The sequence below is a fragment of the Arachis ipaensis genome, chromosome B6 (genome assembly GCF_059453495.1).
Source record: "Arachis ipaensis isolate K30076 ecotype BB chromosome B6, ASM5945349v1, whole genome shotgun sequence".
NCBI lineage: Eukaryota > Viridiplantae > Streptophyta > Magnoliopsida > Fabales > Fabaceae > Arachis > Arachis ipaensis.
The window spans coordinates 29,700,280-29,715,845 of NC_142441.1; the positions used below are offsets into that span (position 1 = coordinate 29,700,280).

Below are 15,566 nucleotides of genomic sequence, written 5' to 3' on the forward strand. Positions count from 1 at the left end.
TAAATGTGTATACCGCAAGTTCAGTAGGAGTAAAATACATATTTTGGTCTTATATGTTGATGATATTCTACTTGCCAGTAACGATATAGGCTTATCGCATGAAATTAAGAAATTTCTATCGAACGAATTCGAAATGAAAGATCTTGGTGATACCTCTTTTGTATTAGGAATCAAGATACTAAGAGATCGCTCTCAAGGTATTCTTGGATTATCACAAAAGAACTATATAAAAAAAAAAGATTTTAAGTAGATATGTCATGGAAAATTGTAGACCAATGGACACACCCGTAGCTAAAGGAGACAAGTTCAGTCTCAAACAATGCCCTAAAATGATCTTGAGAGGACAGCAATGCATGATAAACCTTATGCATCAGCGCTAGGGAGCTTAATGTATGCTCAAGTCTACACACGTCCCGATATATCATTTATAGTGGTAGTGTTGGGTAGATACTTGAGCAATTCGGGCAGGGATAATTAGATAGTTGTTAAACGCATAATGCGTTATTTAAAGAGAACAAAGGATTACATGCTTACTTATCGGAGATCAGAAAATTTGGAGATCATTAGGTACTCTGATTCCGATTTCATGGCATATGGTTGTGAAACTTTGTCATTGAGCTTCGAATAGTAGATGACATTGAAAGGTCATTAAAGATATTTTGTGACAATAAGTCAACAGTACTATACTCCAACAACAATAAGAGCTTGACAAAATCGAAGCATATAGACATCAAGTTCTTAGTTGCCAAGGAGAAAGGTTAAGAAAAACAGATTTCCATAGAACATATAGGAACAGAGTATATGCTAGCAGACCCATTGACCAAGGGATTAATCCATAGAGTCTTTCATGAGCACATTGCTCGGATGGGTGTCAATATTTGTGATGCCTTGGTTTAGTGGGAGTTTATTTTATGCTGTATATCCTATGACAGATAGTTGAATTATTTTTCTGCAGAATTAAGTTGATGGTTTATTTCATGTTATGTGAAATGTTCATTTTGCAATATTCGTATTGTGTTTGATCTCAATAAAGTTTTAAAGTTGGACCAGCTGGAAATAGACATGCATGAGATCACTTGGCATGTAATTTCCATATTACTCATCCAAATTTGATCTATGTCGTTAAGTATATTAGGATGGTGATTGTCGTGGTTTAGTCACGATATTAATGTGATAAAAGCTGCGGTAGTTCCATATCTAATGTATGAGACGGACCAGATTGTTAAAGTAATGAGAGAAATAGCATTCAGATGCGCGCATAAAGTTTATAAGATGTGATTATGTCAAGAAAGTATATATGTATAGCCCAAGTGGGAGATTGTTAGGAAATTATTTTAATTTCCTTATTTGTTTGTGGGCAATACATATATTAATTATAATCACAAATTATGCTATTTCAAATTAAATGACTTATATAATGATGATCTCATTTATTGTTATAAATGCTAAATTGAATAAGTTATTATTACTTTTGATTTGGAATTAAATGAGAATAAAACCGGATATTATCTTTTGTTATTTAGATAATTATCTTTCGGATTTTAGATATATTATCTTTTGGACTTTAAATACTATTTTATTTGGGCTTTAGGGTTTAATGGGTGCCATGCTCAAATATAAATAGGCCTTCAGGGTTTCGGTCTCCAATATACCAAAGCCGCCTTTGTTGCTCTTTTCCCATCAAAAGAGTCACGATTCAGCCTCCTAGGAATACAGAAGGCTTTGGTTGAGGAAGATCGAAAGAACCACAAGATCCAAATTCTTCCATCAATTTCTGACTCTTATGAGTAAAGGTACGCTTCCGCATTATGTTATATTTTTGGTGATTCAATATGGATGATCTGGGTTATTGAAATTAATTTATTCTAACATAGATATTATTATTTGCGTACTGATATAATTAATTTATAATTAAGTTATAATTAATTTCTATCCCAATTTTTGCAAATTGAAATTTAAATGATTGAAATTATTAAATTGTCAGAATAATAAAAACTACAACTACTCAATTCAAGTGCACCGGCAAGTACACCGGGTCATACAAAGTAACAAACTCACGGTAAGTGAGTGTTGATCCCACGAGGATTAATTGATTAAGCAAACAATGGTGAATAATTATTCTAGTTAGACAATTCAATTTCGAATGATGGACAAAGATATAAACTGAAATTTAAATGACTTAAAATAAATGAAAGTAATAAAATAACAAAAAAGTAAATGACATGAATGTAAATAACTTGGAATTTGAATTGCTGGAATGTAAAGTGCAAGAATGTAAATACTGAAAATGTAAATTGCAAGAATTAAGAATGGGAAGAACATTTGGATCAAGAGATGTTTGACGAACGGATTTTTGATGGTTTAGAATTTCACAAATGAATTCTCGTTGCAAGTATAGTTCCTAAACCAAACAATAATCCTTTCATACAAAAGATTGTTTGTCACTAGTACAAACCCCTAAAATTTATAAACCAAAGTATTGGACCTCGGGTCGTTCTCCCTAGGAATTACAATAAAGTGTCTTGTTATTGGTTATGAGTTATTTTGGGGTTTTGGATAAGAAGCATGAAAAGTAAATGGCAATGAAAATAAACTAACAACTATAAAAGGCTCTTGGCAAGGTATGAAAATTAGAAGTCCTATCCTAGTTATCCTTCTCAATTGTGATGAGAATTGTTCGTTGCTACCACTTAGTTAACCCTTACTAATTAAAGGAAAGTCAAGTGGATGAATTGACTTGAGCCACAAGTCCTAGCCAACTCCCAAGGAAAGACTAGCTTTAGTGCACTCCAAACCAATTAGCAATCTCTCCAATTATCAATCAACAAAGGAATTAGATAACTCAAGTGTCACTAATTACTCTACCTAGGCCAAGAGGAACAAAATCTACACTAAAACTAAAAGAGGCATTTCAACAAACACATAGAGTGCAATAGAAGTAAACATTATTAATTGCAAGAATTAAAGGAATCTACAACTACCAAGGCAAGAGATCAACAATAGAAAAGCAAAGAAGAACAATTATTATGAATTACCTCTTATTGAATTAGAAGAAAGTAGAAGGAACAATACTAGATCTACAACAAAATATAAGAACAACATAAAGGAAATTACAATAAAAGAATAGAAGAAGATGAATGTAGCAACAAAGAATTGAGAGATAGAAGAGGAAAAAAGCAAAGATTAAAAATCTAGATCTAAGAACTAAACCTAATCCTAATCCTAATTCTAGAGAGAAGTGAGAGCTTCTCTCTCTAAAACTCTAAAACTACTTCTAAAACTAAACTATGACTAATGATTAAAGTATATTGATCCCTCTTCAATCCTTGGCTTAAATAGCATCTGAAATGAGTTGGATTGGGCCCACAAGGCTTTAGAATTCGCTGGCCACGTTTTGCTTTAAGTGAACTAGGTGGCAGCAACAGCGCGTGTGCGTACTATGCACGTACGCGTCACCATGTGCGGTTCAACCATAGCAAATCTTATATCGTTTCGAAGCCCCGGATGTTAGCTTTCCAACCCAACTGAAACCGCATCATTTGGACCTCCGTAGCTCAAGTTATGGCCGATTAAGTGCGAAGAGGTCGGCTTGACAGCTTTCCGGTTCTTTCATTTCTTCATGAGTTCTCCAACTTTTCATGCTTTCTTCCTTCATTTCCTTGATCCAATCTTTGCCTCCTAAACCTTAAATCACTTAACAAACATATCAAGGCATCTAATAGAATCAAGGTGAATTAAATTTAGCTATTTTGAGTCCTAAAAAGCATGTTTTCACATTCAAGCACAATTAAAGGAGAATATACAAAACCATGCTATTTCTTGAATAAATATGGGTAAAAGGCACTACAAGAAAAACACCCATTCAGCCACACTTTTTTTAAGCTACATTTGAAAAGTGTAGCCTATTACGCTTTTTCGCATGGTGCCCTTTTATAAGAGAAAAGGAAACACTATTGAGGCATCACTTCAAAAGCGTCTCCTTAGACATTTTAAATATCACTTATAAAGCATAGCCAAATCTAAAAAGCTATGAGTACACTTTTTAAACCAAAGGGGGCACTTTTAAAAAGTAACCCATTTGTTAAGTTTTGGGTGCGCTTCAGAAGTGTCTCCTAATATTAAAATATCAAATTGCGCTTCAGAAGTAACCCATTTTGTTTACCCTCGATCACCCTCAGTCCCTCCTCACTCACGCAACACACACCCTCATCCTCACTCAACAGACACAAAAAAGAGGGAAGAAATCAGAAAGCTAAGGGGAGAACGGGAAGAAGAAGAAGAGAGGAGAGGGAAGGAAGGAGAGAACGACGGCGGCTAACTGGCTAGGGCTCTGCCGTCGTCGTCGTCGAATGCCAGTGAGAGAGAGAGAGAGAGAGCTTGAGGAAAAGAGAAAACGCAATGGAGGAGAGAAGAAAGGGGTGCTCTGTCGCCGCTGAAACCGCCGCTGCTAGGGCTTGTTGTCGTCGCCGTTCTGCCACTGCCAGGCTGCTGTATCGCCGCTGAGGATCTCGAAGGGATGTCTCACTGCCGTTGTGCTCTGTCGCCGCGCTGCCGTCGACTGGAGCTCGCCGCTGAGCTGCTGCACCGTCTCCAAGCCGTTGCGTCACCGCTCATCTCTTCTTCACCATCGCCGCTCATCACCATGGTTGTATCCTCTGTCACCAGGTAAGCATTCTCTGTTCTGTAACCTCTCTTTCTCGCTCATTCTGTAACTCACTCTCACTTTTCAGTTCGAAGGTGTCTATAGTTTTGATAGTGGCTAATTGAGATAGAGAAGGTATGTATCAATTTTCAATTAGTTCTGTGAATTTTTGGGGGTTTTCGGGTTCTAATTTTAGGTTTTCAATTAGTTTAGTATCTGAAGGAAAAATTAGTGAAAAGAACAGGTTTCACATTGAAATATTCTGATTGATGTCTTGGTTCATACGCATTCCTTGAACATAGTGGTTGCTTTCAATTTCCAGCTTCAAGCTATATTCCTGTCTGATGCTTTTTTTGGTTATGTTTTCTTTGCTTTGGGTGTTTTACATGGAATTAAGCTGTGTTTTTTGTAGGCAAACAAGATTTAATCTGTTATTTATCTGATTGATTATTGTTTTTATTTTTATGTTGGTTTTGGTGTACAGAAATAAAATCAGGACATGGATTTGTTGTTGAAGATGAAGGGTACAGGCAGGACAGTGACATTTAGAAAGTTAAGCTTTCAAGGGAGGCATTGACACAGCTCTCCAAGTTAGTTGAGTCCAGAGTTAGTACAGGGTGAGTATCTTTTTTTTGTGTGCAGCTTATGAGAATTTTTTTCATCTTAATTGATGTTGGAAGCTGAAAGTGCTCATTCAGTTGTTTAGGTGATGATGATATTTGGATTGATAACATCAGATAAATGTGTGAAGCTCTAAACAATTGAGTGAATTTATATGGTTTTATGTTTCCTTTTTTGATGATTGCTTTTGTAATTGACAAGTTCCATATGGATATCGTCTAGGAATATGGCCAAATAGCATTCTCCTATGAAATTGCTTTTAGAGTTGAGTCAGGTCCATAATTCTAAATTGGTAACAAAACTTATTGTTTGCTTCATGTTGTAATTGACTGCATTTTATATATAATTAAATGCTAGATTTGAGATTCCTATAGTATAACTAATACCTTATGAACTATGTTCTGTTTCCTCTGGTTGAGATTATTTACTGAATTTTGATTCTATCATTTTAGCAGATCCAGAACTTGAAACATCAGTTCTTTCAGTTTGGTAAGTTTTATAACATAGCATAACTTTTCTTGTTAGAAATCTAAGTCAGATTTTTCTTGTGCAGTCTCGATACGATCTTAACACTATTCTATTCCTTTTGGAATTGGGGCTGCTACCAGGTTAGATTAAATACTATCTACCATAAATCTTCTATTTGCATATCTAGAGGCTGTGGATGGCAGCACCTTGGGCCTTTCATAAATCTAGGAGCATTCTACCTATGTGGGATTTCACTTGCTGCAACATTGGCATTTTGGGTCAAATTAAGAGGTAAAGAACTTTGGATTGGTATGACCATCTTTTCTAAGTTTAAACAGCATCCTCCCCCTCTCCCTGTAACTCATATTTGTCAATTTGCACCAGGTTCCATTTTTTCTGATCTTGTAGCTGATGAAGTCTCTAGGTTAATTTTAATTTTGTTGTTTAGATTTTGTATGAAATTAATTAGACTTGAATTTTTAGGTTTAACTTAGTTTGAATTAGGATTTCAAATTAGAATTAGCTTTAGTTAGTGAACTTTGAACATGTTATTCTAGTTCTTGAGTGTTGTATTGTTGATGGTTTGGATAATAATTCTTGATTTATTTTATGTGAAAGCTGATTAGATTCTTTATTCCATTGGGTTCATACCCTCCTAGTGTGTGTCTTCAAGGGATGCGATGGTCAACTATCGGTGATCAGGTTTTACTTCCTTCACATTTCAATATTATAACCTGAAAAATAGTAGTTTTAGATATTTTATTAAGAATATTTCACATGATTAAGTTTTGATTCAGACACAAATGAAATGAACATTTTCTTAGTATTTCACAACGAATCCTAAAACCAAGTTTGGATTGGGACATAAATGAAATGAGTATTTTGATGCTTGCAAAGCCATTGATCGAAACTACTCGGATTGTGATTAATAGTTTTCATATCAAGGGTGATGTATGTAAAAGCAATGTCGGCATTTTGTTTTTCGTAAAAGACTTCTATTTGCGGTGCTATTGCAGAAAGAATATGAACTTCGGTTTTGATGCAACTCTTAGAAATTGTAATGCATTATGGATTATGAAGCTGATTCTATGTAAATGGATATCAGCTTGAAGCCTTTCTTGTAATCATGCTTATTTTGAATTTAAATTTTTGTAGGAAAAGCTTTTTACTGACACCTTGGTTAAGACCATGGTGGAAGAAGCTTTTTACTTTGTAGGAAAAGCTTTTTACTGACCTCATCTTTTATTGACTTATTAGTTCTCATATTTATGAGAACAACTTCTGCTATCATGAATGTGAAGTCAAATTATGGGATAAAAAGAAATTGGCAAGGAGATCCATGCATTCCACTAAGTTACATGTGGGATGGTGTTAATTGCAGCTATGCTGGTTCTTCTTCTCCAAGGATCATATACTTATAAGTTTTGGTTAATTTTATAATAGATGAAACTACATAGTTTTCTCTTGGATGAAATTGATGAAACTTATTTATAATCATGATGGTTGTAGGAACTTATCTTCCAGTGGTTTAACTGGAAATATAGCATCAGCCATATCCAATTTGAAGTCAATAGGATATTTGTAAGCCACTGAATCCATCAGATGTACAATTATAAATGCTGAGGTCTAAATTTCAAGAGTTGAGTAAAAATAATTTGTTCCAATTTCAGGGATTTATCAAACAACAGTTTGACAGGATCAGTGCCTTATTTCTTATCTCAACTTCATTCCTTGAAAGTTCTGTAAGTCAGATATTTTCATATTGAAAACTTATTTCTAAATGAATTTATAAAATAAAAAATAAGTGACAACACAACATTTTTCCTCCAATGAAGGAACCTGGAAGGGAATCAGCTAACAGGAGCAGTTCCAATGCAACTCAGAGAGAATTCAAATAATGGCATGCTCAAAACCAGGTATGTTTTATAGTTTATACCTCAAATTTCAGTTCCAAATAGTAATATTTTCTGTTACTAACATGTTTATTAAACACTTAGTGTGCAGGTTTCATTTAAAAAGAAAGTTTTATTATTAGTATGTTTGACATTCAAGGAAACAGTAAAGACAAGCAATGCTATTTCAATTCAATCTTTAAAGTAGTAAGAGAAAAATTGTACCGTAGGTTCTAGTAGTGTAACATCCAAAACAAGGTGTTACACCTTACACGTATCTAACTTTGATTTTGTCATCAAGTTATTTAAGCGGTTATATCCTATCATCACTTTCAAGTTTCAAACCTTCAGCATCTCACTCTTTTAGATCTTTCAACAAATTAGTTATTAAGTTGTTGTAAAAATTGTATTGCACCTCTTTTACTTTAATTATCAGATTTTTTTTTGTTGTCACTTGGTTGTGACTTTTAATTACCAGTTTGTGAAACAAAAATGTCTAGTCTTATTGTAGTGCAACTTTTGTTGATTACTACTAAGCAGTGCTTTTATTATTATTGTAAATGCAAGTTTTGGAGGAAATCAAGGTCTTTGTTATTCAGGTTCATGCAGCAATAGTAATAAAGTTGTGGTTCCATTGGTGGCATCACTAGGTGGAGGTTTTGTTATTCTAGCAACAGCAATCACTTCTTTTTTATATTCAAAAGACATAGAGGTACATGATAATCTTCTATGTTTGGTTTAATTTCTAAGACAGTTAACTTTATATTTTACTCAATGCATTGTTTCCACATACAGTAGCCTCTGAAATGGGAAATCTGAGAGTATATTCAAGAATAAAGATGGAGTTAGAGTCAAATAAACAACAATTTAGCTATGTTGAAGTCCAAAAAATTACCAAAAATTTTAAAAGGTTTGTGGGAAAAGGAGCATCTGGAACAGTGTATCATGGCTATGTAGGTGATACTGAAGTTGCTGTCAAAATGCTGTCTCCTTCAGACTCAAACTCAGCCCAAGCATATCTACAATTTCAAGCACTATTCACCCGGTGAGAACAATAGAAGAGGAGAATCTTGATTATGACAGTAATGCTTGCTCATCCAGCTTGATTTTTAATAGTCCCTCCTAGAAAAATGCTCTTTAGGCCAGATTTTGAGATGGATAATTGATTTAGAATATGTTTAATTTAGTGTGTATGTTTAATTTAGTGTGAGATGTATAAATATTTAAAATTATGTTCATTCCAATACTTTTGGTTCATTATAAATATATTTTTTGTTGAAAGATCATTTTTATTATTTAAAGAAATTATTTATTATTATGCATTTATTTTTATTTTATAATATTTAACTCATTTAATTAAAAATATAAAATGATACATGTAATCATATTACTAAATATTATGTACAAAAAATTATTAGAATATATATATATATATATATATATATATACAGAAAATTTTTTAAAAAAAAAGAGGGACTTAAGGCTACACTTATAAATGGTAGCCATAGTATACAATGTGGCTACGCTTTACAAGTGATGCAGTAGCGTTGAAAAGCGTAGCCTATTCTGGCAAAAATAGAAGCTGAAAAGCGTAGCCTTTGGTCCTGGACAGCATCACTTGAAAAGCGTAGCCTATTCCCAAACGCCAAAAGCGTAGCCTTTGGTGCAGAAAAGCGTAGCCTTTGAGAATAGGCAACGGCCGAATAGGAATCACCCCAAAAAGCGTAGTCGTAGCCTAAAAAGCGTAGCCGTAGCCTAAGGCATAATTTTTTTTCACTTTTGGCTACACTTTTCAAGTGTACCTGAATGGGTGTTTTTCTTGTAGTGAGGTGATAAAATCCCCAAAAATCAATACAAAACAAACCGTCAAATTGGGGTTTGTCAACCTCCCCACACTTAAACCAAGCATGTCCTCATGCTTAAACCAAGAATGAAGTAAGGGTATGGCATTTATTCAATGGAAACTAACTAAATGCAATCTACCTATATGCAACTATCTAAATGAATGCAAGTGCTTGGTCAAAATAAATCAATTCCCAAGAAACATATATGCACAAGGGCTAAGGACTAGCAAGTCTAATCCACAATTGAATTGAGTTATTAAATATTTTTACAAACTTGCATGAAGAATGATGATCATAGGTGAAAACATGTAATTGAGCATCGAACCCTCACCGGATGTGTTTGCACTCTATTCGCTCAAGTGTTTAGGGTTGATTCACTCAATTCTCCTCTATTTCATGCTTTCCAAGATTTGTTTTTCTTCTAACAATCAACATTTATTTCATGCATGCATACAAGTATCATGAGGTCTTTTCATTGGTTGTAATGGGGCTAGGGTCAAGGTAGGATGCATATTTGGTCAAGTGAGCTTGAAATTTGAATCTTTGATAAGCTTAAACTTCCCACCTAACCTATGACATCCTATGCAATTAAGTTCTAAGCTAACTACCCATTTTCTCACTTTTTCACATACTCATGCATTTTCTTTTCATTTCACAACTCATATGCATTGATCTTATTGAGCTTCACCTTGGGGCATTTTGTCCCCTTTTTATTTCTTTCTTTTTCGTTTTCTTTCTTTTTCCATTTTTTTCTATACTTTTCATATATTTTTTTTTTCTCATTTTTTCTTTCTTTCAAACTATATACAAGAGTACCAATGCATAAGGTCTATACATTTAATCAATACATGAGCATGTACCCAATTCCCAATATTTACAATAATAATACAAAACTACCCTTTTATTCACCCAATGTCCCAAGGTTCCCACACTTGAATGATACACACACTCTAGCCTAAGCTAATCAAAGATCCAAATAAAGGACATTCATTGTTTTTTCGCTTTAAGGCTTGTAATGTGCTAAATTAAGAACAAAATGGGTTAATCGTAGGCTCAAATTTGGCTAACAATGGAAGATAAAAGGTAGGCTATTTGGATAAATGAGCTAAATGAAATGATGGCCTCAATCACATAAATGCATGAATACAAGGAATAATGGGACATATAGATTCAAACAAATCAAAGATTACAATCATAGAAAGAGAATAATGCACACAAGAAGGAAAAATAAGTGGTTATAAGATGTAACCACACCGTTAGGCTCAAATCTCACAAGCTTGTGTTCTTAGCTCATAAATCATGTTCCACAAAATATATAATTCAAGCAAGTTCTATGAAAAGTTTTCCACTCAAATCAATTGGTGCCCTATAGATAGAAATCCTTGGAAAATTTCATTATTTTGACTAAGCTTATTGTGTATATATATGCAAAAATAAGAAAATGCAACAAAAATCCAAAAAAACCTAAAATGAAATGCAAAAGTGTTGGGATTAGAAATTTGTCACCCAAAATTGCCGACCGGTCGGACGACCTCCCCACACTTAAAAGTTTGCACCGTCCTCGGTGCAATCAAAGATGAGCAAGGGGGTACGGCGACTCTCCGGATTGCTATGTGTTCTTTCTTCCGCTTCCATGGTTGCTTGTGGTGCATTCATTATGAAAAACAAAAATATAACACCATAAGATGAGAAGATATAAAAGCAAGGAAGCATACATTGTTGGAATGAGGTAAATCACTAGAATGAGGTGAGTGAATTAGTGTGACATTAAGAAAGATTAGGTGTGTGAATTCTAAATTGCGTGGTTTAGAATACACATTAGCATAAAAGCTATGTCACAAAAGAAGCATGCACTTCACTTATCCTAGTGTGCTTGAGATGCTTTAAGTAAGCTTGTAAGGTAAGGCAAGCATTAGAGAAGCATGAAAGCATTCAAGTCAAACATATGGATGGATATAATCATGAACACAATGCATTAAGGTAAATGCACAACATCATCCATCAAGAGGTTGCCTAATCGAGGGAAAAGGATCCAAATCACATGATGGCTAGCTACAACATGCAATTCAAAAGAGTTATAAGCTCGAAGACAATTCTCATCACTTGGTATTTTTCAAAAGGTAAGCATGAAGAACTCAAAACCAAGTAACAAAATATAACCTCAATCATAGAATCCAACAAAGATTATCTAAAAACATTCATGCTAAAATAGCATTTAGGCAATAAGGGATATAGCAATGTATAGTAAACAAAGTCAATACTCCAACACTTATGATGAAAAGAGAGAAAATAAAATGAAAACTAAACTAAAACTAACTAATTAACTAACCAACTAACTAATTAACTAACTAAAATAAATGGTTATCCATGGTGTTTGGAAGTGTTGGATGAGGGGTAGGAGAATGGAAGAAGAAAGGAGAAGGAAAGAATTGGAAAGAGGAGAAGAAAAGAAAAGTGGATGGAAGAAAGGGCATCCACGCGTACGCACGCATGGCGCGCGCGCGTCGTTGGCTTATTTCGAGAGTGGCGCGTACGCGTCATGTGCGCGTGTGCGCAAGTGGGGTTTGTGCTAGAGGCACAACGTTGGCGCGGCGCAGGCACAACTCTCTAGAAAATGTATGGAGGTTGGAACTTCTCAATCCACGCGTACGCACGCATGGCGCGCGCGCGTGGATGGTCGAAAATGCTGGAAGTGCGCGTACGCGCCATGTACGCGTACGCGTGGATGGTGCTCTGTTTTTCAAAAAAATTTTCTATGTTTTTGCACCCATCCAAGCATTCCAAACCTCCAAACAGCTACCAAAACACCATAAAACCTTATTTAACATACTTAAACTACCAAACATACTCAACTAACTAAATAAAACATGAAATTAAACTAATTCTACCAATATATACAAAAGAGAAAATGAAAGGATTTTACCATGGTGGGTCGTCTCCCACCTAGCACTTTTGTTTATTGTCTTTAAGTTGGACTTATGGGGAGCTCCTCATCAAGGTGGCTTGTGCTTGTATTCATCTTGGAACTCCCACCAATGCTTGGTTCTCCATTGTGCCCCAAGATTCTTCATAGATTGAGCCAAGTCTTGATGGAGTTCTTCACAAGCTTGGGGCTCCCAAAGTTGATCCTCTTCTTGTAATCCGGGATCCCACACTTTGTTTTCATACCCGTCTTGAGGTTGATCATCATTATTAGTCCAACCGGGTGGTGAGTAAGGTGAATTCTCTATATAGTGGCCAACAATCCTCCTAGACCCATCTATTTGAGCACTACTCCAACCTTTATATCTCATGTTTGATGCATCAACCATAATGAGCATTGATTTGCAACGCCAACCACAAAACCTTTTTCGTTTACGCTTCATCCCACAAAGCTTCCTAAGTTGGCCATCCGTTTCAAGCAAACCATATTCAAGTGGGATAATAAAGCTAGTAGAAATAATTTTCACCCACTCAAATGAAGGAGTAGGTGGCCACCTAGGCAAAGATGCTTCCAAAGATCTTGACAAAACATAACCAACCCCCGTTCTTTTATTTCTAGGGACTTCCATCTCTTCACAAGATTTCTCTAATTCAATCCTTTGTTCATTAATAATCAAACTATCTAAGCCTTTTCCCTTAATCAAACTATAATTGGGAGGGTGAAAGGAGTTTACCTCCACAACCTTTTCAAATGCACCGGGAGAAGGTTCTTCAAGTTCAAAGGATTCTCCACTACTAGGACTTGATGCTTGATCTTCATCACCAAGGGAACTAACTTCTTGCTCTATCCCATCCAAATCTTCATATGGAATATGTCTTGGAAGGTGTGCACTTTCCTTCCTAGCATCAATTTCAATCATCTTGGAGGGGTTTTCTTCAATTCTAGATTCCCATGGAGGCTCCGCATCTCCTAAGTCTTCAACCAATTCTTCCCTTTCTTCAATAATCATAGCTTCCTCCAATTGTTCCAATACAAAGCAACTTCCCTCATTTCCCACCGGAGTTTCCAATCTCTCCTTCATGCTATATTCTTCATTTGATTCTCCACATGTAGCCATGGGAGTTCCTTGAGTGTTCAAGCATTGGGAGGCTAATTGATTTGTTACCGCATCCAAGGTGGCCATGAAATTTTGCACATCCCTTTTCATCTCTTCTTGCCCTTGAACAAGAACACCAAGGATGTTATCCATTAGAGATTGGGGTGGGTGGAAGGGTTCATTAAATTGGGGGGAAGGTTCATAGTAGGAAGGTGGTTCTTCTTGGTAGAGTCGTGGTGGTTCTATGTTTTCCATTCTTTCCACTTGTTGCACAACACACTCCATGGTTGCTTGAAATTGATCCAATGCTTCCTTGAGATGATCCCTTGACTCTTGTTCCTCTTGGATAGTATGATTAGGATCATGTGGCTCTTGGATCAATGGATATGAGTATTCTTCCATGGGAGGTTGTGGTGGAAAGTAGTATTCATCTTGTGGTTGAAAATTTTCATATATTGGAGGTGGTTCATCTTGGTAATAATGTGGAGGAGGTGGCTCTTGAAAATATTGATGTTGGAATGGTGGTGGTTCCATGTATGGTTCATATGGCTCATAAGGTGGTTGGTATGGTGGATAAGAATTAGGGTCATATGGAGGTATTTGGTGAAAATAGGCTTGTGAGTGTGGTTGAGGTTCATGTTGAGGATATGACTCATAGGCATATGGTGGTGGTTCTTGAAAGTCACAAGGAGATTCACCATAGCCATTGGGTTGGTATGCATCATAGAATGGCTCTTCTTCATAGTGCATTGGTGGAGGTTGTTGCCATGAAGATCGATCATATGCATATGGCTCCACCCACCTTTGGTCATCCCATCCTTGATGCACATCTTCATTGAAGTTCCCATTTCCTACAACATAGTTGTAATCACACTCATAGCCAAAGTGAGAATTCATAGTAAAAGTAAAAATAAGAAACAAAAGCTAACAAGAAATAATGAAACAAAGTCCTAGAACAAGCAAAACTAACAAGCAATCCAAAAATCAAGCTATTCACAATATTCACATATATACAATAACCAATAACATAACACCATTGCAATTCCCCGGCAACGGCGCCATTTTGACGAACGGATTTTTGATGGTTTAGAATTTCACAAATGAATTCTCGTTGCAAGTATAGTTCCTAAACCAAACAATAATCCTTTCATACAAAAGATTGTTTGTCACTAGTACAAACCCCTAAAATTTATAAACCGAAGTATTGGACCTCGGGTCGTTCTCCCTAGGAATTACAATAAAGTGTCTTGTTATTGGTTATGAGTTATTTTGCGGTTTTGGATAAGAAGCATGAAAAGTAAATGGCAATGAAAATAAACTAACAACTATAAAAGGCTCTTGGCAAGGTATGAAAATTAGAAGTCCTATCCTAGTTATCCTTCTCAATTGTGATGAGAATTGTTCGTTGCTACCACTTAGTTAACCCTTACTAATTAAAGGAAAGTCAAGTGGATGAATTGACTTGAGCCACAAGTCCTAGCCAACTCCCAAGGAAAGACTAGCTTTAGTGCACTCCAAACCAATTAGCAATCTCTCCAATTATCAATCAACAAAGGAATTAGATAACTCAAGTGTCACTAATTACTCTACCTAGGCCAAGAGGAACAAAATCTACACTAAAACTAAAAGAGGCATTTCAACAAACACATAGAGTGCAATAGAAGTAAACATTATTAATTGCAAGAATTAAAGGAATCTACAACTACCAAGGCAAGAGATCAACAATAGAAAAGCAAAGAAGAACAATTATTATGAATTACCTCTTATTGAATTAGAAGAAAGTAGAAGGAACAATACTAGATCTACAACAAAATATAAGAACAACATAAAGGAAATTACAATAAAAGAATAGAAGAAGATGAATGTAGCAACAAAGAATTGAGAGATAGAAGTGGAAGAAAGCAAAGATTAAAAATCTAGATCTAAGAACTAAACCTAATCCTAATCCTAATTCTAGAGAGAAGTGAGAGCTTCTCTCTCTAAAACTCTAAAACTACTTCTAAAACTAAACTATGACTAATGATTAAAGTATATTGATCCCTCTTCAATCCTTGGCTTAAATAGCATCTGAAATGAGTTG

At 35.4% G+C, this 15,566-nt stretch overlaps 1 protein-coding gene across 1 annotated transcript; it reads right to left on the reverse strand.

The window, feature by feature from the left end:
- Positions 1-12,460: 12,460 nt before the first annotated feature.
- LOC148555011 (uncharacterized) lies at positions 12,461-15,313 on the reverse strand. Its single transcript, XM_088489474.1, has 2 exons — positions 15,247-15,313; positions 12,461-14,337 (listed from the first exon to the last, which is right to left on the reverse strand). The coding sequence occupies exons 1-2, from the start codon at positions 15,311-15,313 to the stop codon at positions 12,461-12,463; spliced, it is 1,944 nt and encodes a 647-aa protein (XP_088345600.1).
- Positions 15,314-15,566: the final 253 nt, after the last annotated feature.

Coding starts and splice junctions, on each gene's coding strand:
- LOC148555011 (XM_088489474.1), bottom strand. CDS start 15,313: ATGTTGTTCTTATATTTTGTTGTAGATCTAGTATTGTTCCTTCTACTT. Junction 14,338..15,246: donor TTCTTCTAATTCAATAAGAG/GTAATTCATAAT, acceptor ACTATGTTGTAG/GAAATGGGAACTTCAATGAA.